At 43.7% G+C, this 25,213-nt stretch overlaps 1 protein-coding gene across 2 annotated transcripts; it reads left to right on the top strand.

Annotated features, from left to right (window-relative positions):
• EPHX4 (epoxide hydrolase 4) lies at positions 1-25,213 on the top strand. Of its 2 annotated transcripts, none has more exons than XM_035124307.3 (7): positions 1-308; positions 6,141-6,226; positions 14,310-14,467; positions 17,419-17,547; positions 19,169-19,272; positions 20,537-20,685; positions 24,174-25,213. In XM_035124307.3, exons 1-7 carry the CDS (start codon positions 111-113, stop codon positions 24,403-24,405), a joined length of 1,056 nt encoding a protein of 351 aa, XP_034980198.2. In that variant the 5' UTR covers positions 1-110; the 3' UTR covers positions 24,406-25,213. The 2 variants fall into 2 exon arrangements, with proteins under 2 accessions (XP_034980198.2, XP_088529933.1); XM_088673807.1 differs by having other exon boundaries at positions 19,025-19,272.

Here is a 25,213-nt window from a genome sequence, read left to right as displayed (position 1 = left end):
GCTGAAGGGGGGGCGGCGGCGGATGGAGAGATCGAGAGCGCGAGTCGCCTCGCCCGCTTCGTGCCTCCTCGCCTCGCTCTCCCGGGCTGGCCATCCTCCCCGGCCGGCTCATGGTGACACTCCGGTCCGTGCTCTTCTGGGCTCTCGTGTACGCTTACTGCGGCCTGTGCGCCTGCAGGGAGCTGCTGAAACTTTTGTGGAGCCTCGGCACGAGGCCGGCCAAGACCTTCCAGTGGCTCATCCGGGAGAATCCGCCGGGCTGCCTCAACGACCCTTCCTGGGGGACTCACTGCTATGTCCGGATCAAGGTAAGCAGGAGCTTGCGGGGAGGGACGACACCGTCCTCACGAGCTGTGGGGTCTGCGTGTTTGCGGGGAGGGAGCCTCGCTTGGGCTGCCCAGGGCAAAGGGGGCACTCGATCGCCCTCTTCGTGGAAAAGGACAAGCACAGGCAGAAAGAGGCTTGCCTTGCTTTCCTTCTCTCCCTCTCTTTTTCTCCTTCCTTCCCAGTTCTGTCGCTGTTGGAAAACAAGGCAGAATGCAGCCCATAGGTTTGCTCTGCAAACACACACATTGCTGCAGATAGATGTGTGCACACACATGTCATCCTGTGCACACTACACACACACACACACACACACACCATATATATTTGGGGAGGCATATATATATATATATATATATATATATATATATATATATATATATATGATGTACACACACCATATATATTTGGGGAGGCATATATATATATATATATATATATATATATATATATATATATATATATATGTATATGTATATGTATATGTATATGTATATGTATATGTATATGTATATGTATATGTAGTGTGTGTGTGTGTGTGTGTGTGTGTGGGAGACGGGCTTGCAAGCAGCAGTCCATTTCCGAGATGCGAACAGTGAGAATAAGTGTGAGCTCTCTGGTGTGTCTTGGTGCTGATGGACCACACGTTTTGTCTGGTTGCGATGTGCCAAAACCTACAATGGGTCACGATCTGTGTGGGTCGTGGTGGGTACAAAGCCATCGTGTGTGACTTGGTCTTGACATTCCTGCCTGGAACAGATGCCCCCTGCCTCCCCTCCCCCCCCCAAAAAGAGAGAGAAAACCTTGAGGGGAAATGCAAATTTAAGCAACCAGTGTGCAGACATGAGAGGCAATGCATTTGAGGTGATTTGCAAACATGCAACTCAACCTTTTGGTATTTGCTTCAGGAAAAAGTCTGGGTGCTTAACCTAACTCCTGGTTTGCCCGATCCTCTTAATCTCTGCAGGCACCGAGTAAAAGTCCAATATCTGGTCCATGTGTGGTATCTGGGGCGGAACTTTTCGGTGAGAAGGCAGTGGTGGCTCTATCTTTAATCAGATTTATTTATAATTTAAAAAATGTTTGGAGAGTAGGTATACTCTTCCAGCATGCACACAAAAAGGTCTGCGAGGCCACACTGAGGGGAGTCGAAATTGTCTCAAGGCAGAAACTGTGGTGGCGCATGAATCAAATGCCATCTGTAAAGTGCAGAGGCCATGTCCTTGATTCTAGGTCCCAAATTGCTTCAGCAGCAGTCATATCTCTGACTTGCCCTGGATTCATCAACTCAGCATCATCAACTCAGGGAAGAAGGACATTGGTGGGACTAGTTTATTGATTCTTTTGCCCTTCCAAAATGACAAATAGAAGATGCAGTATACACGTCTACAATTGTTTGCAGGTTTCATTTTCTCATTAATAATAATAATAAAAAGTAGCCCAGGAGCTGTGCAGAATGAAGATATGACATGCTCCTGCCTGCTGAAAAGAAATATTAATATTTTCCTGTTAAACCTACCCAACTCTTTAAAGCATCTTCCTAAGGCTTGATGCATGGAAAGTGCTTAAGTAGAATTCCACATTGCATACTACTATTAGGGGGGGCACAAATCAGAACTTCCTCGTGTTGATTTCTTCCTCTCTTACTGCTAACGTATAGAATTGGTTACTCTTTGCTATATCATGCCGTATGGCTTCCCCCGCCCCGCCAGCACCAACCAAATGGTGTGAGCCAGTTCAGATGTGAGGATCACAACATGGGATCCTGCACAGTGGGGTTGGGGAGAACTTGGCACATGGGATCCACTTTCAGTGACATCCCATGTGCTGTGTAACAAGCGGTTCTGTCCTTTAAATGGTTCAGAAACTGTATCTTTCCATGCATTGATCCACTACCAAAAGGAAGGAAAGGAACTTAGCGAAGCCCTGCCTATTCAGGCCAAAGTGCTTCTGGGTAGACCAAAAACAGGACATGAGATCAAACACATCCAGAAAGGTTAGGTTTCCGGGTTTCCTTGCAGTTTGTTGGTAAGAGCTTGAAATGCAGTGGTACGGACGATAATGACTCCTGTTAAGAACTTCATGTGCTCGTTGTGAAACATTGGAAGAAAAACATATCACAGACTTGGAACTTCGATATGCACTTAATTTCTATAATGCCATTGAAATTTTCCCTAAGAAAATGAATTAGCAGTATATATCAAAGCATTGTAAGGAATGTAAAAGCACTGTTGATACTTTAAATTGAATTACCCGCCCAGTCAGTTAGCGGTAGTTAAGTGCCCTTAACTACAATAGAAATAAATTAACAATGGCTGTGGAGAAAATTCCTATAAATGAAAGAATAGAGATTTAGAAATCTATGCTCAATCTATAAAACCATAGCTAACTTGAAATTTTAGCGAGAAGTTCTTTTCATGTACCTCTAAAATCAAGCAAGTTTTATTGATGGTGATAAAGTATTTAACAGCGAGTCATGTAGCTATCATTCTAAAACTTAGGACACACGCCAATACCTAGAACCCGATGCAAATAACTTTGCATGGCGATTTATTCCCCTTGCGCTGAAATGAACGAAGCAAGTTTTGCAGCCATAAGAGCTCTGTTAAGATGAGGGAGAGCCTCTCTCTGGAAGGGTAGCTGGGCTGCAAGGCTGGGACACTGCCATCTCTAGAAAGCACCCTGTTTGAGCGAGTATAAGCATGCTGTTAAATAGAATTTGCTAAGGCAGCACTGCTAGCCACTTGGCAGTCATAAAACCAGCACAGTGTCAAGTTAACCACCACTTGCGGGAGTGCCAGCTTGGCGCCACAACCGTGAGTGCCAGGGGCTGTGGGTACCATATAATGTGCATGGCCCTGGAGCCGAAATTTGTGGCTGCTCGGCCGCTACATGGGGAATTTTGTGGGTGCTTAGGCACCCCAGGGCCCCAGGGAGTTGGCACCTATGACCACATGCCTCCACCACTGCTTCATTTTGTCCTCAGGGAAAGGTGCTGGGTGTCCTCTCACATGCAGCGGTATTCAGAAGTGCACACTGGCTGTTCTCCAGTGAACTATTTCATAAGCTGCTGCTGCTGCTTTATCAGCTAATTGCCTGTTGATTTGGCCATCAATCTCATCATCTGTCTTGCAGTAGCACTTCAGGCCTACTGACTTTTTTTTTTTTGGTAAAATAAATTAAGTGCCTCTTGAATATTAATTCATTGAATAAAGGCATGAAACACCGTTCCTGATATCAGTCAGTCTGGGCTGCTCATGATGTGGGTGGGAAAGGGCCTTCTCTAAAGTAGTGCCCCAGCTACGGAATCCTCCCCAGCCCTCCTGGAAGCATGGATGAATACAACACTGCTTCCATCGCTTGGTAAAACATACACTTACTCTCGTAGGCCGTTGCATGTTTTGTAGGATTGCTTTATGAAATTGTTTTGTATTGTATCTGTTGGTTAATGAATTTCCATTTTAGTGAGTGGTTTTATGTAGCTGTTGGAATCCACTCTGTGAACATGAGGTGATGAAAAGTGGTCCATAAATGCAAAAAAAAAAAAAAGTACAATGTGAATTTTTGTTTGTTGCAAAACAGCTTGGGAGATGGGAGGGATAGATGCACAACATCACAGATACTAGCCAATCAACTCTTGGCAGAGTTGCTTTTTTGCATGGAGAGGGAAATGTTTGTCGAAAGATAATGTTTAGAGCTCTTCAGCTGGAGAAGAAAATTTTCGTGTCACTTCTGTTTTGCGTGTTTTTTCCTTGATAACAGCTTATTCCATTAGTTCCAAGAATATTTATAGAATTAATTAAGTACGTATAAGGAGGAAGAATCAGATTATGATTAAATTGGCTTAGCAAGCATGGCTTTTCCTACTCAGGGAATTGTTGTTCTGCAAAGGAATAACTGGAGGGCAGGAATGGAGAACCTGTGACCCAATATTGCTGGACAACAATCCCCACCGTTCCTCACCATTGACCATGAAGGTTGGGGCTGATGAGACTTGGAGTCCACAAACATGAGCAGAGTTTCCCTTTCCTACTGTAAAGGATCTGCAACATCTTCACAATTCAGCTGTGAGGGAGTGAGAAGCCAGGTCATATATACACTGGCTTTAAAATGTCCTTGGCTTCACTGCCTGGAGAAACCTTAGTTCCGAAGCGCTTTACCAATTTTGCCACAAGATTCATTTTACCACGAATTCAGAATAATGAAGCGGCAGCCACACCAACCTCTCTCAATTATCCGAAGCCATGTTCTTGCACTGCAGCTGAGTGTTCACCTCTCACAGCTGGCTGATGTCAAGCATGAAATGAAGAGAGGCTCTCAAGATAGTTACTAACAGACAACGATCCACAGCGCCTGGTTGGTGTCCTTATTAGCAATCTCAGCAGAGAGCTTGTTTGTTGATCTGAAATAGTATGAGAAGTAATGTGACAACCGGTTGAAGTAGAAGTTTGCCTGACACCACTATGGCCCTATTAAGGCTTCGGCGGAAAGCCAGAACAGTTGCAGTGTCCGACCTAGGGTACACACCGTCTTAATTTTGCAGAAGCCAATTGCTCCTGATAAGGCAACAGAGGACAGGTGTCTGCAGCATATTTCATAACAAGCCCCAATTAGCTCTCTTTTCCAGGTATTGCCTGTCATCCCTGCCTGAACCAGAAACAAGGAGCTGCATAAATCCTTTTAAGTGCTTGCTTGATTTGTGCAAAGTCGCCATAAACTGGAACGTACCCATATTCCTCCTCCTCCTCTGTTCCTCCCATGCTCCTCAACACTCCTTGGAAATACTGGATGCACGTCCACAAATAGCACAAGAATCCACAAAACAAGGAGTGGTGAAATAGTCCTGCTAAGGTGCAGCCAGCCAGCAAATTTCCCTGGAGGTGGGGACAGTGTGCTCTCAAGTAAGTTTGACCAGTCCGATGCCATGGGATGGAGAGCCTGGCGTGAATATTAGAACGGTCAGTCAGTTAGAGAAATCTTAACTAATACTCTGCAAATATTTTCAGGGTTTGCTTCAGATGATGACCTCATGTGCTACACTAAGCTCCATGGGGAAGGGCAGAACACACGCAGAAGGTCTCGTTTTCAACATCCCTGGGAGAGACCCCTTCCCAAAGAGCCGCTGCTGGTACAGTCGTACCTCGGAAGCTGAACGGAAGCCATTCCGGAAATCCGTTCGACTTCCAAATGGCATGGCTTCCAATTGGCTGCAGGAAACTTCTGCAGCCAATCAGAAGCCGCGGAACCCACATTGGACGTTCAGGTTCCAAAGAACGTTCACAGCCCGGAACACTCACTCCCGGGTTTGCGGCGTTCGGGAGATAAAACGTTTGAGTCGCAAGGCGTTTGACCTCCGAGGTACGACAGTATTGAGCTACCAGACTAATGATTTGATTCAGTATAAAGCAGCTTTCTATATTCCTATATGTGTGTGAGAGAGGAGAAAGGTCTCAGAAGTTGTCTACCTGCCACCCACTCTGAAAGTACTTACATTAGAAAATAATTAACATTTTAAAAAGACCACTGCCCAGCTAATTGGAGCCCCCCCTTTACATTGGTTTGAAGCTTTTAAACTGGTGAGGCATTGTATCCTTGTTTATCACTGCACCTTCAGTGATAATCCAGCCAAGGAGCGAGTTGAAAGAAAACATGACGGCATGTTCTTGGTTTTATGGATGCAGAGAAATCCTGGACTGCTGCAGCTTTCCGTGTGACTCTTGAGAAGCACGAAATTCAAGCTATCCTTTGAACAAAGCTCTTCTTGATACCTGTACATTCATCCGACAAACACAGCTTGTCTTCTCTTTCACTTCCAGGATTCCGGGTTAAGATTCCACTATGTGGCTGCTGGCGAGAGGGGCAAACCGCTTATGCTGCTTCTTCATGGCTTTCCGGAGTTCTGGTAAAACTCTTCCTTTACGTTAGTTTTATGCCACATACGCTTCTTTTTATATGAACTACATATGCAAGATCAATATCCATGTGTGTTTTGCTACAGGTATTATTAATCTGTACAGAGGCACCAGCTTCTCTTGAAAATCGGGGAGCCCCGACGTGACATTGTGCAATGTCTGAACATTGGGGCGGGCCCAGTCCCCTAAAAAACAAAACAAAAAAACGTTTGGGGGAGGCCAAAACTGCCTTGTGCCCTAGGAGTCAGCGCCTATGAATCTGTATCCTGCTTTTGTCCAAGAACTCTTAAATTAGTAGCTATTGTATTGATAATCAAGGCATGGTAACTGTTATTATTCATACATGTTGCACATAGCAGACAGGGACCTAAATCCTAAGGAATTGTCTACCCCCCTACCTGAAAATTTGACATATTATGTATGTGTACTTCAAAGGCAATCAAGGTCAGTGTGTATAGGAGTGCAAATTAAACCTGATCAAAGTTGTTTTGCAGGGATGGGAGACCCACGGCTTTCCATGTGTTGTTGGAGTTCATCTCCCATCATTTCCACCCAACACGGCCAGTGGTCAGGGATGAAGGGAGTTGTATCCCAACAACATCTCTGGAAGAGCACTGTTCCTGCGCTCCTGTTTGGTTATATGACTCCAATTCACCTTTTCTGTGGATTTTGCCCTATTAGTTATATTTTATATAGGGGTGCCAACTTGAGTAAAATATTGGGGTGGTGGTGGCAATTCCCTCCCCCCATAATCAACCACGTGAATGGGCAATTTGAATGGGCAATGCCTATCAGCTTGAGGGAGCAGCCCCCCCAAAATATTTTATTGGGGAGGAGGCGAAGCCCCTAGGAGTTGGCTCCTATGGTTTTATAAATGCCACAAAAGGCTATAGCTTCAAATGTAAAGTATTTACTGTCTAGAATTTGTTTTTGTTTTTTCATTTTTATTAAACAGAAAACATTTTTTAAAAAACAAAACCTACCAGTAAGTTGTAACAAAGGAAAGGAAAGTCAGAGAAAAAAGGGCACTAACTTAACATTTGTGTTGTAACATATTTAAAATTATCTACTTTTCCATAAATCTATCAATCTGCATTCCTAAGAAACATAATAATAAGATACGAAGTATCTGTAATAGAAACTTAAATATGAGAGCAAACATGAAGGGGTTGAGGATAGCATTTTCTATCATATATTAACCAAAGTCATGTTGCTATTCTTTTTTATATTTACAATGGAAAACTTCATTCTAAGTTTACCCAAAAAAAATTGAAAGAAAAAAGCCGGGCATTCCGAATACCAGCAAACACCTTAAAGAAACATGCTAAACTTTAGCGGCTAAAGTATCTATCAGTTAATCAAAAAATTCCTTCAGTAGCACCTTAAAGACCAACTAAGTTTTTATTTTGGTATGAGCTTTCGTGTGCATGCACACTTCTTCAGATACCTATCAGTTAATCAGGAACTGATCTTCTACCAGCCTAGGGGCCAAACCAAATATCTGTGTATGCTTGAAGGTGAGGATCTATGAGCCACTCTGGACAACCTGTTTATTGAGTGTTCATCCTGATTTGCTTGTAAAGATTATGCGGAGGTTGCATTATAGCCAATCTTTACTGAGCATTTGTGTTTATTTGTTTCCAGGGCAGTTACACGACAATAAGCATTTGTTCTACATCCTACATTCTGATTTACGGGGTGTTTATACATCTTCCTGTTAAGTCATTCCTCTCCACTTTTTAATGCATTTCACTTTCCAAACCATTGATTTTCTCAAAAACGGATTTCTGGCAAAATAGTGACACTCTGGAGGCACCCTATGTTTGCCGCTATATGGTGGAAGTGAAATGTCCCTGACCAAATTATAAAGTTACAACCTTTAATGATTCCAGCAACTTTAAAACAGAGAAACAGATACACATTTGCCCTCGACAATTCATAACCTCACACCCTTGTTCCATGCTCCACCATCCCACCAGGTTAAATTGGAGTGCATGGGAATGGGAGCAAAACTCACCCACTTCACCTACGGTAAACATTTACCTCCCCACGGTGTGCTGCATTAATTCGTACCCCCAATAACCCAGCTAAGATGTTGGAAGTGACATCAGCGGGGTGGGGGGAGACATCTTAAAGGAGCAAAACACGGGGAAGGGTCTGCTTCTCTGGGGCCACGTTATTCCCTAGACTAGGGTTCCCAAACTTGGGTCTCCCACTGTTTTTGGACTACGACTCCCATCATCCCTAGCTAGCAGAACCAGTGGTTAGGGGTGATGGGAAGTGTAGTCCAAAAACAGCAGGAGACCCAAGTTTGGGAAACCCTGGTCTAGACAATATTGTGGGTCTGAAAGTGTGTTTTGCCATACAAACTGATCCATTGCTTTGGGGTGACATTGATCCTCTTGGTGCCAACTTCTGGTAAGGGTTTCACAATTGAATATCTGCATGTTATGTCCTGTACTAAATTAAAAAGTGAGCTATAAAATGAAAGTTTGGAATAGTTCTGTTTCATATGACTTGAAGGCATTTTTCATTTGGCTGTAACTTGATTAAAATTTGATTGGGCCCAGATAAAATTGCCTTATCAGCCGGGTAGATGACCACCCCTGCTTGACAATATGGCTTGTAGCTTATGTATCTAAGTAGTTTAATGGAATATAATGTAAACAATTTGCTATATAGGCCAACATTAACATAACAGCACAGTTCACATTGGTGCTATTTAAAAAAAGTATTAAAATAATTTATGAGGTTAAAAATATGTATGATTGACTGTGGGAGAATCACAGCATAAAGTACTCCAGCTAAAAATACCAGAGTTATCTACGCAGAATGTATTTATGATGCCGTTGCCTTTTATTGAAACAAAAAGATGAAATGATCACCGAAGAGCATTTCAAAGTGCCTGAAAAACTTCCACTTTTAAAGAGTGAAAACAAGTTATGCAAGAGTAACTCATATTTACGAAAAGGTTTAGCAACTTGTTTCAAGGTTAAAGTTTGGGCAAGCAAAATAAATAGTCAGAATAAACCGATATGGAGAAGATGAGAGGGCAAAATTAGCTGATTACATGCACCGTTGACTGTGGGTATCTCTTAATGTATAGTCCATATGTATCTACCCAAACCTTAAGTCTGAGTGACTCTGCTAAATGAAGTGAGGCAGATAACCATCAAGATAACCATCAAGCCTTTTTGATAATGGTACCCTGGTTAAAGAACATCCTTCCCAGAGAGGTTTGCCTGGAACCATCCTTGTGGTCTTTACATCCTCTCTGTTCACTCCAGGCTTTTAAATAATTTTAAAATGTGTTTTAACTTGGGGTGTGTGTGCGCGATAGCTCTTGTTTTCATCTTTGGATTTTTACGGTTTCAGCTCTGATTTTGCATTTAAATCGTTTTCATACTTATTTGTTTAAAGTTGCCCAGAGAACTTTATGCAATTGGATGTCATACAAATGTTGCTAAACAACAAACAAACAAAAATACAAATAAAATACAAATAATAATCTCAAATCATAGGTGGAAGGGCTGAGAAAGACCTCTAGGTTCAATTCATACATTATTATTATTAAAAACAATTTTTGTTGGTTTTTAAACAAATACAATAATCATTAAACACTTACCCAGCAGTAATTGTGTTTGTTTTCAATCCTTACATTACTGTAGTGGTGACTTGATCATAGAATCATAGAATTGTAGAGTTCAAAGGGACGCCAAAGGTCATTTGATCCAAAACCCTGCGATGCAGGAATCTCATCCACAAGGGAGGCTCTGATCTGACTAGTGAATTGGATAGCCTAAGAATTGGATGGCCAGTGCTTAGAGAGGGAAACAGAAAGATTCTGAGCTTCTCCCAGAAATAGGTATGATTTATTTATTTTACATAACTGACATGCTATAATTGGGTTTGCAGAAAATAGGGTGGGCTTCTCATGAACAGCAATTATAGGGCAATTGGCCCCTGCCTCACAGTTTAAACAACAACAACAAGGCTCTGGGAAAATTGAAGTGGGACTGAAAAAGACGTCATTGTGTTTCCTGAGCACTGCATATTTGGGAAGAAGAGGGGGAATGTGGGGCCTTTGAAATGTGGACCCACCAAAATAAATAGCACCTCCAATGAAAAGAAAATCTATACTCTGGACTATCCAACAATTTATTCAGGGTTTAAAATAATAGAGAGAGAAAGGCAAACAGGATGTGAAGAGAGATGCAAGATCCCTTTCAAACTATTTTTTTTAACGAAGCTTTTAAAAACGTTTTAAATTATTCAAAGTGGTCCCCCCCAGCTTGTCATGGCCGTTCAGTGACAATGGAAACTGATGAGCAATTAGGCTGCTCTTTGTCCAAGCCATCTTAGAATGCACTTTGAGTCGCCCACCTGACAGGATGTGTTTTCAGACCAGTTTTGTTTAAGAACAATGTGTGATGGAGAAGACTCCTTTGTGCATTATTTACGGATGGCAACACTGCATCAAGATATCTGGGTTTTTCTATGTGGATCATCTCCATGCAAATGGAGATCTATAAAGGTCCAGTGTTGGGTGTTTTGGAGTGTTGTTGTTGTTGTTGTTGTTTTTGTTGTTGTTGTTATGTGCCAGTCTTAGAAAATTTATGTGTTGATGAAAAGCACAGCTTTATAGCGCACACTGTACATGCAGAAATGCCCTTTCTCAATCCCTAGCACAAGCATCCCCCAACTCGTCCCTCCAAATGTTTTGGGACTACAACTCCCATCATCCCTAGCTAACAGGACCAGCGGTCAGGGATGATGGGAATTGTAGTCCCAAAACATCTGGAGGGCCAAGTTTGGGGATGCCTGCCCTAGCATCTCTACTTAAAGAAGGGAGGTGAAAAATGGGAGCGCCCAGAAGAAGAGAGGTGGGGGCCCTGGGAGTAGAGATGTGAGGGACCATAAGGAGAGGGGGAAACAGCCATGTGAGAGAGAAAAACCCAGCCAGAGAAAGAGATTGCGGTTTGTGTGAGAGAGTTGGATATTAGGGAAAGAGGATTGCAGAGAAAGAGGTGGTTGGGTTGGCAGAGGGGAAATGAATGAATTGAGAGTTAAGGAATGTACATATCATCATTTACTCTGGTTCCAGTGTGCTCTCACCACTGCTGCTTAAAACCGAGTGAACATGACGTTAGCCACAATATATATGCATCCAGAAATACTCCTAACTGATGCATTTCCCCTCAAATCAGCTTCCATCCAACTTGAAAACTCAAGCTTCAGTTAAGTTCAGCCGTAACGTGCGTGCAGAAGACAGCTTCCTTCAGTACCAGTTTAGGGGGTTGCAGACATGGGGGGACAAAACAGGTAATGCTTATGGGACGATGACCACCCCACCTTCTCTGGTGTGCCCAGCAAGAGTTAGTGTGACTTGAATCACAGTGAGGGGAAATGACATTGCAGGATTTTAAGCTACTAATGTGTACATACTGTTTACTGAAGAGGAACTGATTTGAGGCAGATGCTGGGTGAGTAATGCATTTGGGAGGAATTTATCAGATGGCGTTCTTCCTATTAATCTTGGGTGAACAAAGTAATTTTAGAGGAATGTGTTTGGAAGTGATTGGGGGAAAATAGTGAGCTTGCTTTCTGTGAAACTGGTGTTCTGCTGGAACTGAAAATTGTAGGACCAAAGGAGTGGTCTTGTGTTTTTTGAACGCAGAGTCTACCTGTGCTTCGCGGCCAGTTTGCCTTCCATTAAACGGGTGTGCTTCATTGTGCTAGTAACATTTGTGACTAATCACATCCACAGTTGCCATTTTATGACTGACCCCATGGTAGCCATTTTTGCAATTATGTCCACAACACTTTCTTAAAATTTCTTAAAATTTCTTTAAATTCCAAATGTGCCTTTGGGCTGAAAGGATTGAGATCTTTGCATACTTTCCTGTGCAACCTGGAAATTTCAGAGTCAAAGTTCTACAGTTCTACAGGCATAATTATATGTAAGTGAGGCTCTTCTCCTTGCTAACAACAAGGCAGTTATATATGCTTAAATGACCAGATGGTGTATAGTACATTATTATTAGCTTTAGTTGCAATAGAATTCATTGCCACACACCGTATATAGCACCTTCCAGGATCCTTTTAATCTTTACCCCTTTGCTATCCAGTCATAGTCAATTATATGTTTAAAGGAATAATATTCTAACTCAGGCTATTTGTGCTTATTAAATTCATTTTTCTTAAGAACTTCCTAAAATATAATACATTTTGAGTGGTTCTACCCAGGTACTGCAGGTGAAATTATATGGGAGTATCAAATCACTGACAGCTGTTAATCTTCATCATAAGAGGCAGCTGAGATTGACTGAAGAAGAACTGATTGAGAAATACAGCAGGAAGAAAAAAAATCACAGAATTTTGGTTAATTTGCTGCACTTGCTTTTTATCTTCTGAAAAAGAGCCAAACTTTATCCATCAGATTACTCCTGAGGCCTAATTATTCTGGTCCAGATAGTCCTTTGTTTGTTTCTTTGTTTCTTTGTTTCTTTGTTTGTTTGTTTGTTTGTTTGTTTGTTGTTTTAAAAGGCAAAAAAGATGAGAAAGAAAGCTTTATTCTTACATTATCGAAGTCAATTCAGTACCCTTTTTAAAGATGCCCAGGGCTACTATAAAGACATACTTTAGCCACATTCATTCCTGTATTTACTCACACAGATATTTCATGAGAGCAAAATGGTAGGGGAAGGCAATGGCCCAGAAATGCCCTCCTTCAAACGGGATACTTCTATCTGCATCAGTTCCCCAGATTAGGGCAGAAAGTCTACAAAAATTTCATGAAGCAGAGCAAAGAGGAGCAGCCGATTCCCCACTGAAGTGGCTGTCTTAACAGTACAGCAATGAAGCATTTTCCTCTTGATGACAGAATACTGGAATCTTGCTTACAAATGGGAACATTTGAGGTCGTCATCCCCGCAGTAGGTAACCAGAGCATACCAGAATCAGACAAAGACTCACATGCCTAGCGCTAGATCAGCAAACAATGCTGTAGGTTTCCAGAGAAAGCCCCTTGGCCATAAAGTTGTTTTGCTTTCAGATGACTCGCAGCTCTCTCCTCCTGCCTGCAAGTTCAAAATTATCAGATTGGCTCCAAGCTGCTTTTCTGTACGACCTCACACAAACTACAGTACAGGCCATCTCTATATGACTTCCCTCAACCCCTCACAACTCAAATTAGGAGTATTAAACTAGCGAGTATTACCTGGAGAAAGATTCCCAAGTTTCAGAAGACTGTCTCCTACCTATAACCAGCTTCCATTGATCATCCTGAACTATTAACATTGCATCAAACTAGCAAATGAGGATGTCTCAGGCTCAGGAACCAAGAAGACAAGAAATTTTAAAAAGTATAATGTATATACAAAATCATTGTAAACAGGTTAAAACATTAGCAGGGTTTTAAGTGCACTTGTAATGTAATGGAAACTACAGATAATTTAGGAAGATGGAAATTTTAGAGAAGTATTGATATGCAGATGAAAACAGAATTAAGCGGACCCCTGGATGGGATGGGGGGAAGTCAGGAGATTCAGAGTAATCTCGATAAGTGAATGTGTAAGATATTTGGATGTAACTTTATCATTATTCTTTATTGTTTCTTTTTCTTTCTTTTCTTTTTTAACATTGGAAATAAAATTACAAAATAAAAATAAAAAGGATGATCTCTCAGCATCCATAACAGGACAGCTTTACTAAAGCTATAGGGACATCATAGTTACATTCTGCATTGGGCACAGGGGTTAGGGGTAGATGATATCCAACTCTGTATTTCTGTAAGGTAAAGTGATGCCTTGTTGATGCTGTGAATGTATCACCTTGTTTTGAGTCGTTTTGATCTGCTGCAGCAAGATCAATATTGTGGGTTTTTGCTTCTGTGCAGTTTTTGTTTCTTCTTTTTTTTAAAAAAAAAATGCTGGTATAACATCTTTCTTGAATTCAGGTTTGTGATCTTTTATGTTTCTGGTGTGAACTCCTTTTCGAAAAATAAGGTAAAGCAGCTTATCAAACTTTAAATAAAAAAATACTAGGAAGTAAAACATTTTTCTTCTTTAATAGGTACTCCTGGCGTCATCAAATGCGGGAATTTAAGAGCGAATACCGAGTTGTGGCCTTGGATTTGAGAGGTTACGGAGAAACGGATGCTCCTGCCCAGAAAGAGAATTACAAGCTAGACTGTCTGATTACAGATATAAAGGATATATTGGAGTCTCTTGGTGTGTTAATAGCATCCAAGCTGCCCAGTTTATAATAATCCTAAAAGGGGGAACGATAATATTTTCCCTTTAACAAATTCTCATTTAGATATGACTGTTCATGTGCGCAGTGCATGCTATTTTTCTTAATTTAAATCTAATTCGGGAAAATGTGCATGGATTTTTAAAAGCCATGATTCTTGAGCTGTTTATCAAAAATTCCCTACTTGAATCGGAACGAAAGGGTCAACACATGCAGTGCTCACGTGCTGGGAGTTAAATGGAAAAGTCTTTCTCGACAATAAAGCCAGCCAGAAAGCATATGCTACAGGTAGAACATCCGTTGCACGGAAACTGCAATTTATCCAGCAGCAAATCTGCATTATGTTGCCAATGGGAAAATGCAATTCCCGCCCATACCCTGAGCAAATGCAGTTTCTATGGGGAAGATGACTGTAATTTGTTTGATGGCCAGCACCACAGATTTCCCCAGCCTATGTAAACTCTTGGATGACTGTTTAAGCAGAGAAAAACTCCTTTCCCTCAGCTTCCTCAAGGGTTGTGCTTTCTCATTCTTCTGTGCTAGAATACAGTCTTTTGATATGCCCCCCTCCCCCCAAAAAGAGGAGCTGTGCATGTGTGGGAATGAAAAGCAGGAAGGCTATCTCCACATAGCAAGACTATCCCTGCCCTCAACAAAACAACATGCCAATGAGTTGCTTGCCAGTATTGTATTTGCGATAAAAGAAAGTAAATATCTATGGGGATACGGAGCCTAAAGTAAATCGAGGCAGATGTTCAGCACCTGGAAAAGGCCAAACGTTTCTATCTGTCAGACCGACAGACAGATATGAAACCACAGCAAGCATCTCAATCCGTAAGACGGAAGGTTGTAAAAGGGGCTTCGTTTTTTGTCCTTCCAGTAATCCCCATAACCCATCCTACCCAGCCCTGTTGCTTGATCAGCCCTGACACCTTCATTTCCATACCTGTCCCCAGGGCCGGCGCGTGCATTTAGGCGAACTAGGCAGCTGCCTAGGGCACCAAAATGGAGGGGCGCTGGCCAGCCTGCCCGCCACTGCACCTGTCACCTCCTGAGCAGCTTCAGGCTGCTATCCTGAGGTGCCCGCGTGCCTCCGGAGAGCGGCCTGAAGCTGCTCAACAGCTGACAGCCGCAGTGGAGGCGGCCCCAGGCTCGTGCTCCCCACACGAAGCTCCGGATGCGCACGGAGAACGCGAGCCTGGGGCCACCACGCCGCGCCTCTCAGCTGCTTTTTATTTTATTTTAATTTTTAATTTTTTTCTACTTTTTAATTTTTTTCTATTTTTATTTTTTCTATTTTCTATTTTTATTTTCCCTATTTTTATTTTTTATTTAATTTTAAATTTATTAATTGGGGGGGGGCAGAAGGTGATCTCGCCTAGGGCGCAAAAAACCCTAGCACCGGCCCTGCCTGTCCCTATTAATAATAGCCCTTTGCTTGCTGCATTGAATCCCACCACACTTCTCAATGATGCTTTGGCGACTTCTATTTATTCACCCCCAGCTCAAATTGGTTCCTGGCACACTGTGGGTCTGCGGCCTTGATGCCATCTTGGGCCCTGCCTTGCTTTCCGATAAGCAAGTTGGTGGGATCTCCAGAGTTGCGTTCTTGACATCTGAATCTCCCACTCATGCCGCTTCAGAACAGGGACAATCCTCCCGCTAGCTTCATTCATAGATGTGTCCACTGACCATCAATTTGTGAAAGTATTGACATTTTACAGCTGTGGCTCCAGTGCTGTAGAATGGGGTCCCACTAGAACTGAGGAACAGTGACTTCGGCTGCGTTCCTGAAGAGCTCCGAAACCTTTCCCGTAGCTTTTTGTGACTTCTTCCTAGTGCAAGGTGGGGAACCTACAGCCCTTCACATGTCATGGGACTTCAACTCCCCTCGCCCCAGCTAGCATGACCAATGATCAGGGATGATGGGAATTGTAACAACATCTGGAGGGACACAGATTCCCCCACCCTTCCCTTGAGGGACTTTTCTGACTGGCTGGTGCATTTTCTTGTGATTTTTTAAAATTGTTATTCCTGCTTGTATATTATTGCAGCCTTATTCCCCCCAACCCTTGTTGTTATAAGCTGATAAAGGGACGTGGATGGCGCTGTTGTCTAAACCAGTGGTCCTCAACCTTGGGCCTCCAGATGTTTTTGGCCTACAACTCCCATGGTCCCTAGCTAGCAGGACCAGTGGTCAGGGATGATGGGAATTGTAGTCTCAAAACATCCGGAGGCCCAAGGTTGAGGACCACTGGTCTAAACCACTGAGCCCCTTGGGCTTGCCGATCAGAACGTTGGCGGTTCGAATCCACATGACGGACTGATCTCCCATTGCTCTGTCCCACCTTCTGCCAACCTAGCAGTTTGATAGCACACCATTGCAAGTAGATAAATAGGCACCACTGTGGCGGGAAGGTAAACAGCATTTCTGTGCGCTCTGGTTTCTGTCACGATGTTCCGTTGCGCCAGAAGCGGTCTAGTCATGCTGGACACATGACCTGGACCAGCTGTCTGCAGACAAACACCAGCTCCCTCGGCATGAAAAGCGAGATGAGGGCCACACCCCATAGTTGCCTTTGACTGGACTTAACCATCCAGGGGTCCTTTACCTTTACCTTATAAGTTGATCTAAAACACGTGCTGGAATATAAAAGAAAAACTCCAGCTATGAAAGGGGAGGGGGGAGGGCTCTTAAGAAATTTCCCACCTTATTGCTATGTTGTATCCCATGATTCTGAAAGCAGTTTATTAATAGAAGCGGCCACCTAACGTGGTATGAATAATTTGCTGGGGGGTGGGGGAGTGTGGAATTGAGATGTTGCTACCAGGCATACTGCAACTTCTACTGTCATTCCCTTTGATGTGCTAATGTTTTTGGATGTAACTGCTGGTAAACAACTATCGGAAATCTATTTTTAAATAACAGGGTACAGCAAGTGTGTGCTGATTGGTCACGACTGGGGTGGAATGATTGCTTGGCTAGCTGCTATTTGTTACCCAGAAATGGTGACGAAGCTGATTGTTGTGAATTTTCCCCACCCGTCAGTTTTTACAGGTAAGTTTTTGGGGAGATGGGAGCCAGTGTTTTATCTGTCTGTAGCATTCTCATCTTTAAGCACAGATGTGTGCTGCTGTTTTTTTTCTAGAAAAAGAGGTGTCGGGACCTCGCCACAAACTTCTCCCTTGTTCTTTTAGAATGGGGGGGAAAGCCCCGGTGCCAATTTAAGAACCGAGTGGATTTGAATTGGAAGACTAAACATACCCAGGTGCCACAAGCCGCTAGAGAAAATGGTAGAGCAAACTGCTTCAGAAACCTAAGTACATATAAAGAGCCACGTTGGTTCAGACCAAAGGCCCATCTAAGTCAGTATTCTGCTCACTCAGTGGCTCACCAGTAGCCAATAGGAAATATTCAAACCTGTATGTGCTGAGCACAGTGGGGCGCTCCCACTTGCGATTCCCAGTAGCTGCTTTTCAGAGGTATAATGCTTCTGAGACCAGGGTGGATTTGATTTAAATGAAATCGATTTAAATCACGATCTAAATCACTTTTTTCAGAAAGACTCATTCTTGCTGGTAGAATCTTAATATTTACAACCAGATGAAGGGTTTCATTTTTAGAATAATACATTTTCAGGGTAGTTTTTACAGTTACATCAAAAATTACTGATTGGGTTATACTATTAGAAATACATAGACAGATAATTATGAAATTATTGTGAGGTTTAAAAGGGTAACTGTTTATATTTGGATAACTTTTCTGCTGTACTTTATTGGAAGGAGAAAAATAATCATTTCCTTAATAACAATTAAAGCAATTTATTTAACCAAAACAGTAACATTATAGCATATGTATCTATGTTTGTTAACTGATATGGTTAAACTTTTTTTTTAAAAAAAAAACCTTAGACTGAGTTTTAGCACACATGAAAAACTTGAAACAAATCCTTATTTCCTGATGAATAGCCTTTGGACTATAATGTAACATAAATAGAAATATTTTTAGAAATATCTTTATAAATATTTTTCCTACAAAAGCATTTTATTTTAAAAATCCAAATTATTTTTTTAAAAAAATCCAATTTTAAAAAAATCATTAATTTTTATCCACCCTGTCTGTGACAGTACATAGCGTCATGACTAATAGCCATCGATAGCCCATGTGGTCAGAACGAAAGGGAGGTTCAAGAAGGCAGGACCTAGGGTTGCCATATTTCAAAAAGTGAAAACGGGCTTCTTTAAAGACTTGCCTAAGATCCAGGACAAAGCGCTGCCCCTTTCAGAAATTCCCGAAAGCTTAGCACTTCTGTGTCCTCTCCCTCTTACTTCTGTAAGATTAAGGAGAAAATAAGGTGTGCGAGCTACGATCCCAAGTGCAGTTCCTAGAGAATAAGCCTCGGTGAACATGACTGGACTTCCTTTCCAGGTAAACATGCATAGAATTGTCTGCAACATTACTAATTCCTAGGTACAAAAGGATATTAACATTTTATCATAATTCAAAATCATCAGCTTTTCATTTCCATTCACAGGTGTGTTTCCCTTTTCATCATCATCATCATTTATTTGCCTTTCCACAAAATTGTGCCCAAAGTGCCTCGCAGCATATGAAATAAGCCATAATAAATACACCAAGCTAAAAAAAGCCAACCCCAAACATGTCTTTTCTTTTCAAGAATACATTCTACGACATCCATCACAAATGATTAAATCTGCCTACTACTACTTCTTCCAAATGCCATGGTTTCCTGAACTTATGTTTACGATAAATGATTTTCAGGTAAGTGTGCCGAGATAGAGAATTTGTATCGCTTATGGAAACGTTGCTGTGGAAAGGTATGCTTTTAATGCTTCCAACCAGGGATGGGCAGATCTCATTAGCACTGCATTGAATACAACCCACAGCCCCCAACCCACATTCCAGAACACCTTGGAACTGTTTCAGAGCTAGGGAAATTTGAATGGGTCCACATTTATCAGCTTTGCAGTCTCCAAAACAATATGCAGACTGAAACAGACCTACCTGTCAGGGATTATTGCGACTACTCCTGAGTAACGAGCTTCCACATACTTGTCTTTCAAAAGTCTTTATTGGTGCACATTATTTACAGTGTAGTGAGCTGTCGGTTTCATGTCGTCTCATTCCGAATCAGAATCCGGCACTGCCCCCCTCCGCGATCTGGACCAGCATAAAAGCCTCGGGACAGCGAATCTCCTCCCCTTTCTCCTCCTCCTCAATTCCGGAGTCGGGGGGGGGGGTCTACGTTCTGCCTGTGTCCTCTCCTCTCTTTCCCTCTCCCTCTCTTCCTGCCTGTGGAGCAGGGGCTCTTGTATGTTGCCAGAGGTCTGGCACTCCCTTTCCGTCTTCTGACTTTCCTCATCCGTCCTTTCGCTTTCGTGACTGCTTGGAGATGGGCTGCTTCTGATGAGAGGGGGCTGTTCTCTATAAGCCCTTCCCCTTACACTATCCTTCAAAATTTGCACTTACCCCAATTTTGCAATGCAGTTCTCCAACCAGTATTTACAAAGACACATATTTATGGGGAAAGTGCACCTAAAAATGAAAGTATTCATGACAATAGTATACAGAAATGCATGATATTAGGGGAAAGTCACAAAAAAATGTACAAAACTACATATAAAAATGTGTTTATCGTGTGGATTTTTTAAATACAAAAATGCTAATTGCTGCAAAATGTGGAAAATTGAAGATTTGGGGGGAAATGAGAAATGGGGGAAACTGAAATTGAAATACCCTTCCATACTTATTCAGCATAGCCTGTTTTTACCTTGCTTCGGTAGTTTTTAAAATAATCGACTGGGGGTTAATTTTTTTTAATCATGTACTTCTCCAAAGTTGCGGGTTCCACTGAGGCTGCTGTTGCCACCTTATTGCCCATAACATCTGAAGGCGGGAAATAGAGGTACGATAACGAAAGAAGAATTAATATAAAGCCAATGAGAGACAATTACAGTGCTTATGAATGAGAACGGTCTAGTAATTTTGGACAGATTTAATACTTGTTACTTATTTGTTGCCATAGATTCTGAAAAGCTTCTTTCCTGGCCAGTCAAGTGGAATTGGACGGAAAGGATGCATGCTAACAGCGGAAGATATTGAAGCTTACCTATATGTATTCTCCCAACCAGGCGCACTAACCGGTCCCATGAATCACTATAGAAACCTTTTCAGGTCAGTCTGTTGTTCTTTGATCAATCACATAATATGAGCCACTGTTCACAAGCACAACCTAGAGGTGTTCGGGTACAGAGTATGGCTTAATTTAGGTGCAGCAGTCATTACCGTGAACTATACATGCATACCGTGTTTCCCCTTTTTTAAGACACCGTCTTATAACTTTTTTTCATAAAAAAAAACACAGGGTGGCTTATTTTCAGTGGGATGTCTTATTTTTTTATTATTACTGTTTTTATTACCTTATGGTCTCCTCAGCCAGGCCACGCCGCTGACTCGGGGCGCTGCTGGGCTCTCTGAGCGCTCGGCGCTGCCTGCCTTGCCTGTCTCCCTGTCTGCCCTCCAAAGCTTTCAAAAGATTTCTGTTTAGGGCTTGAGGAGGGTGTCAGTTTTTTTCCACCAGCCCCATCTCTTCCAGATGCTGCGGGAGATGTGCCCGCAGCCGGGCTCTGTGGGCAAGCCAGTTTTGCACATGTGTGGGTATTTTAATGTGAAACGCAAACACGGTATGTCGGTAATTGCAGAGTCCTTTTATTGAAGGGGGGGATGCAGGACTGCTGCTGCTGTTCCCCAAAAGCTGGGGGTGGGTGGATGGAGACTCGGATTATAGCCTTGGGTTGCTTTTGAACTGGAGAGCCTTTTCCGGTGCAAAGCATTTGCCCTGCTGCGGGCAGTGCCTGGGTCTATTTCTTGCGTGCTGGGGGGCAGGGCAGGGGTAGGCATAGGATTTTGGGGGAGCTGGGAGGGGGTAGGTTATGGGCACCAAGAAATAACAACAGCAACGGCCATCTTTTTGCGCCCGGGGCTTGCACCTGCCTTCCCCCATCCCCTCCAGGCCAAAGGATTTCTAGATGAAAGAATCAGGCTTATTTTAGGAAAAAAATCTTTAATATATATATATTTTAAAAAGATTTCATTTTTTTAAAAAATGGACATGGGCAAGAAACGTGCCCATTTCGTCTTTTGCTTGTATCCTCCCAAAAAGGTTGTTTCTTCACAAGACCTCAAGCCTAGTTAGGAGCTCTAGTGCAGGTTAAGGCAGCTGGCCTGGGAGCGCTTTGCGCGAGGCGTCTCCTGCCTCCGTGCTATCCTTCCGCGTGATCCTCAAGCCAAGCCTTCCATTCCAGCTGATCTTCTGGGCGGTCGCAGATCCACTATTTACACCCGGTCGGCCCTTTCGTCTCCTGCTCCTGCTCCTGCCTTATACCGGTAAATTAAGTCCCGGGGTTGGGGGCAGAGAGCAGCCCGTCAGGTTTTCGCGCAGCCTCCAGGAGAGAGGTGCTGGCGGCAGCCCCCGTCTCCGCGCGCTCCAGCAGCCGGTGCTGCGGGGTGCTCCTGAGCGCTCGGTGCTGCGGAGCGCTCCGCGTGCTCCAGCAGCCGGTTTCGGGCGGCGGGGAGGCAGACCTCCTCGGCTGGGCCAGGCAGAGGCCGCTGGCTCAGGCGCTCTGCTCGGCCCGGCAGGGTGCTCCCAAGCGCTCGGCGCTGCAGAGCGTTCTGCACGCTCCACGCTGCAGCTGCCAGTTCTGGGCGGCGGGGAGGCAGGCCTCCTTGGCCAGGCCAGGTGGAAGCCGCTGGCTCAGCTGCTTCGCTCGGCCCGTCAGGGCGCTCCAAGTGCTCGGCGCTGCGGAGCGCTCAGCATACTCCATGCTGCAGCCGCCGATTCCGGGCGGCGGGGAGGCAGGCCTCCTCGGCTGGGCCAGGCGGAGGCCGCTGGCTCAGGTGTTTCGCCCGGCCCGTCAGGGCGCTCCAAGCGCTTGGCGCTGCGGAGCGCTCGGCACGCTCCACCCGCCAGTTCCGGGCGGCGGGGAGGGAGGCCTCCTCGGCTGGGCCAGGCGGAGGCCGCTGGCTCAGGTGCTCTGCTCGGCCCGGCAGGGCGCTCCCAAACGCTCGACGCTGTGGAGCGCTCAGCACACTCCATGCTGCAGCCGCCGGTCCGGGCGGCGGGGCGGCAGGCCTCCTTGGCCGGGCTGGGCGGAGGCAAGGCCGCTGGCTCGTGCGCTCTGCGCGCTCGCCGCTGCAGCAGCAGCCAGCTCCAGGCACCGAGCTGGCAGGCCTCCTGCTGCCGCAGCCAGCGTTCTGGGTCCCACTAGCTGGCTGGGGCGCTCAGCGGTCTCGTTCCACACGGCATGGAGGTATGTCTTATTTTCGGGGTATGTCTTATATTCGCAAATCTTTAAAAATCCTGCCATGGCTTACTTTATGACTACGTCTTAAAAAAGGGGAAACACGGTACAGAAACATAGCAGTCACTTCTCACAGCTCTGCAAGAGATAATATGGGAGTGTTTGGTGGCCTTATTGTGAATCTTCCACCTTGAAACTCAGTTCAGACTCTCTGAAATGCCTCTGGGGCGTGGGGGAGGAAGGTCAAAACTAGTTTGGAAATGGATGTTCAGCCAGGGGGTATATGACTTTTCTTAATTTGAAATTATCTGAAGGAGGAGGATGGTAAATGTTATGTATGCAGGCAGTCAGTGTAGGCCAAACCCATGCTGCATGCATGCCATTGCAGGCCTACTCCTTGATGCCTCCTGGACAGGCATCCCCAAACTGCGGCCCTCCAGATGTTTCGGCCTACAACTCCCATGATCCCTAGCTAACAGGACCAGTGGTCAGGGATGATGGGAATTGTAGTCCAAAACATCTGGAGGGTCGAAGTTTGGGGATGCCTGCTCCTGGAGCTCAGGAGCTTCAGCTGCAGAACAAAAGACGGGAAGGATTCTAAAAAGCTCCAATGGTATTTGCCGGTAGCTGGCAAGCAGCCAATCCCTGCTGCAATAGGGCCAGTGTTGTGATTTGCTAGTTGCAGCATAAGGCAACCTATCACAGGCCGGCTGGGCCAGCTTAAGGTATATATACTGGGCCAAGTGCCCCCATTTGTCATTCTTTGTTCCTGATGCGTCATTAAGTTCTCTTGAGCTGAACCTAGGCCTTGAGTCCTGCTCCAACCCTCCTACCCTTCAGTAAAGTCACTTGAAAGTTGCGGTCTAATTTGCCTTTAATGCGGGTTGACTTTATATGAAGTGAAAAGCCCTGTTTTCCTTTGTTCCTTATAAATATGTCCTCATGTGGCATAACGGGGATATAGGCTGATAACCAATTGCCTAGTGGACTTCTGCTTGTGCAAATAGCACTCCCCATTCCTGCCTTCCCATGTGCTCCCAAAAATCCGCTCCATAGGGTTCCCCAACCCTCTGGATCAGATGGGGGATGCATTGCTGCAAGAGAAAGGAGCAGTCCAACTCTGGTCACACAAAGCTACTGGTAGCCCCAGATTGTATTTTGTATCCCTACAAAATCAAAGGAAGGTAGGCCCAGATAAACACGGGAGTGCAGAAATATATACAGACCTGTGTCCACACTGGCTACACAAGTTAGCCTGATTTTGCGTTGGATCTCTCTTGGTGGATTGGAGTGACTGAAATGGGATTAAACCTGATCATTAAAATAATGAGATCTATATTTTCTTTTCTTTTTTTAAAAAAGTTGCCTGCCTCTGCAGCACCATGAGGTCACCATGCCCACTCTGTTGCTGTGGGGAGAAAAAGATCCCTTTATGGAGGTTGAGATGGCAGAAATCACAAGGATGTATGTAAAAAATCAGTTTAGACTTACGATTCTGTCTGAAGCCAGCCACTGGCTCCAACAAGATCAGCCTGACATCGTGAACAAGTTGATATGGACTTTCCTGAAAGAAGAGTCAAGAAAAAGAGAGTGACTGTTGTTTTTTTTGCTGGCACAATCTAAATGTTAAAATTAATTGTGATCAGGGCCATATTTGCAGCAAACCTTAGACCTGAGCTCTGCTAGAGAAAATGTTTTTCAATGTACTGTACGTATTGATGCCAATGTTATTATGAGAAGGTGGTGTAAGACTCTGTAATGTTAATGTTGGTTTTACCTGTATTCTGTATTTTGCACATGAAACACTTGCCTTAAAAATGTTTGTGCTTGTACAATAAGGAACTCATAGAAAGTTGCTTAGTTTTTGGTTACTCACTTGCTTTAAAATTCTAATGTGTGGTGCCTTTAACAAATTTATAATGATGAATAAGTGCAGGGGTACCAGATGTAAAAGAAGTTATTATTGGTATGATGATCAATTTTCATTCTACTGGTTGGAATTTTTTTTACTGTATTTTTACCATTAAAAATGTTAACAGGTCTTTTGGTCTACATATTACTGCAAAAGCCAAAAGAAAAGAAAAGTTGTGTCTGGGCACATTTTGAGATCCTAAAGCATAGCTGCCAAGTTATCCCTTTTTTAAAGGGATTTTCCCTTATGCTGAATAGGCTTCCTCGTGAGAAAAGGGAAAACTTGGCAGCTATGTCCTAAAGTGACAAATCAGATGTAATTGTGCTAAGTTGATAGCTGCTTGTCTGGTGATGTAAACTGGGGGGAAACCTAGGATGTATACACATAGTGTTTCAACAACTAAAATAGAGAATGAAGAACTATGATGATGACTTATGTATCCTAGTATTTGCCTTGTTCTAATAAACTGCAACTGACATGGTGCCCTGTA

This window comes from Zootoca vivipara, chromosome 7, assembly GCF_965207765.1.
Source record: "Zootoca vivipara chromosome 7, rZooViv2.hap1.1, whole genome shotgun sequence".
Taxonomy (NCBI): domain Eukaryota; kingdom Metazoa; phylum Chordata; class Lepidosauria; order Squamata; family Lacertidae; genus Zootoca; species Zootoca vivipara.
The sequence above is the reverse complement of the archived record's forward strand: the minus strand, read 5'-3'. Positions and strand labels throughout refer to the sequence as shown.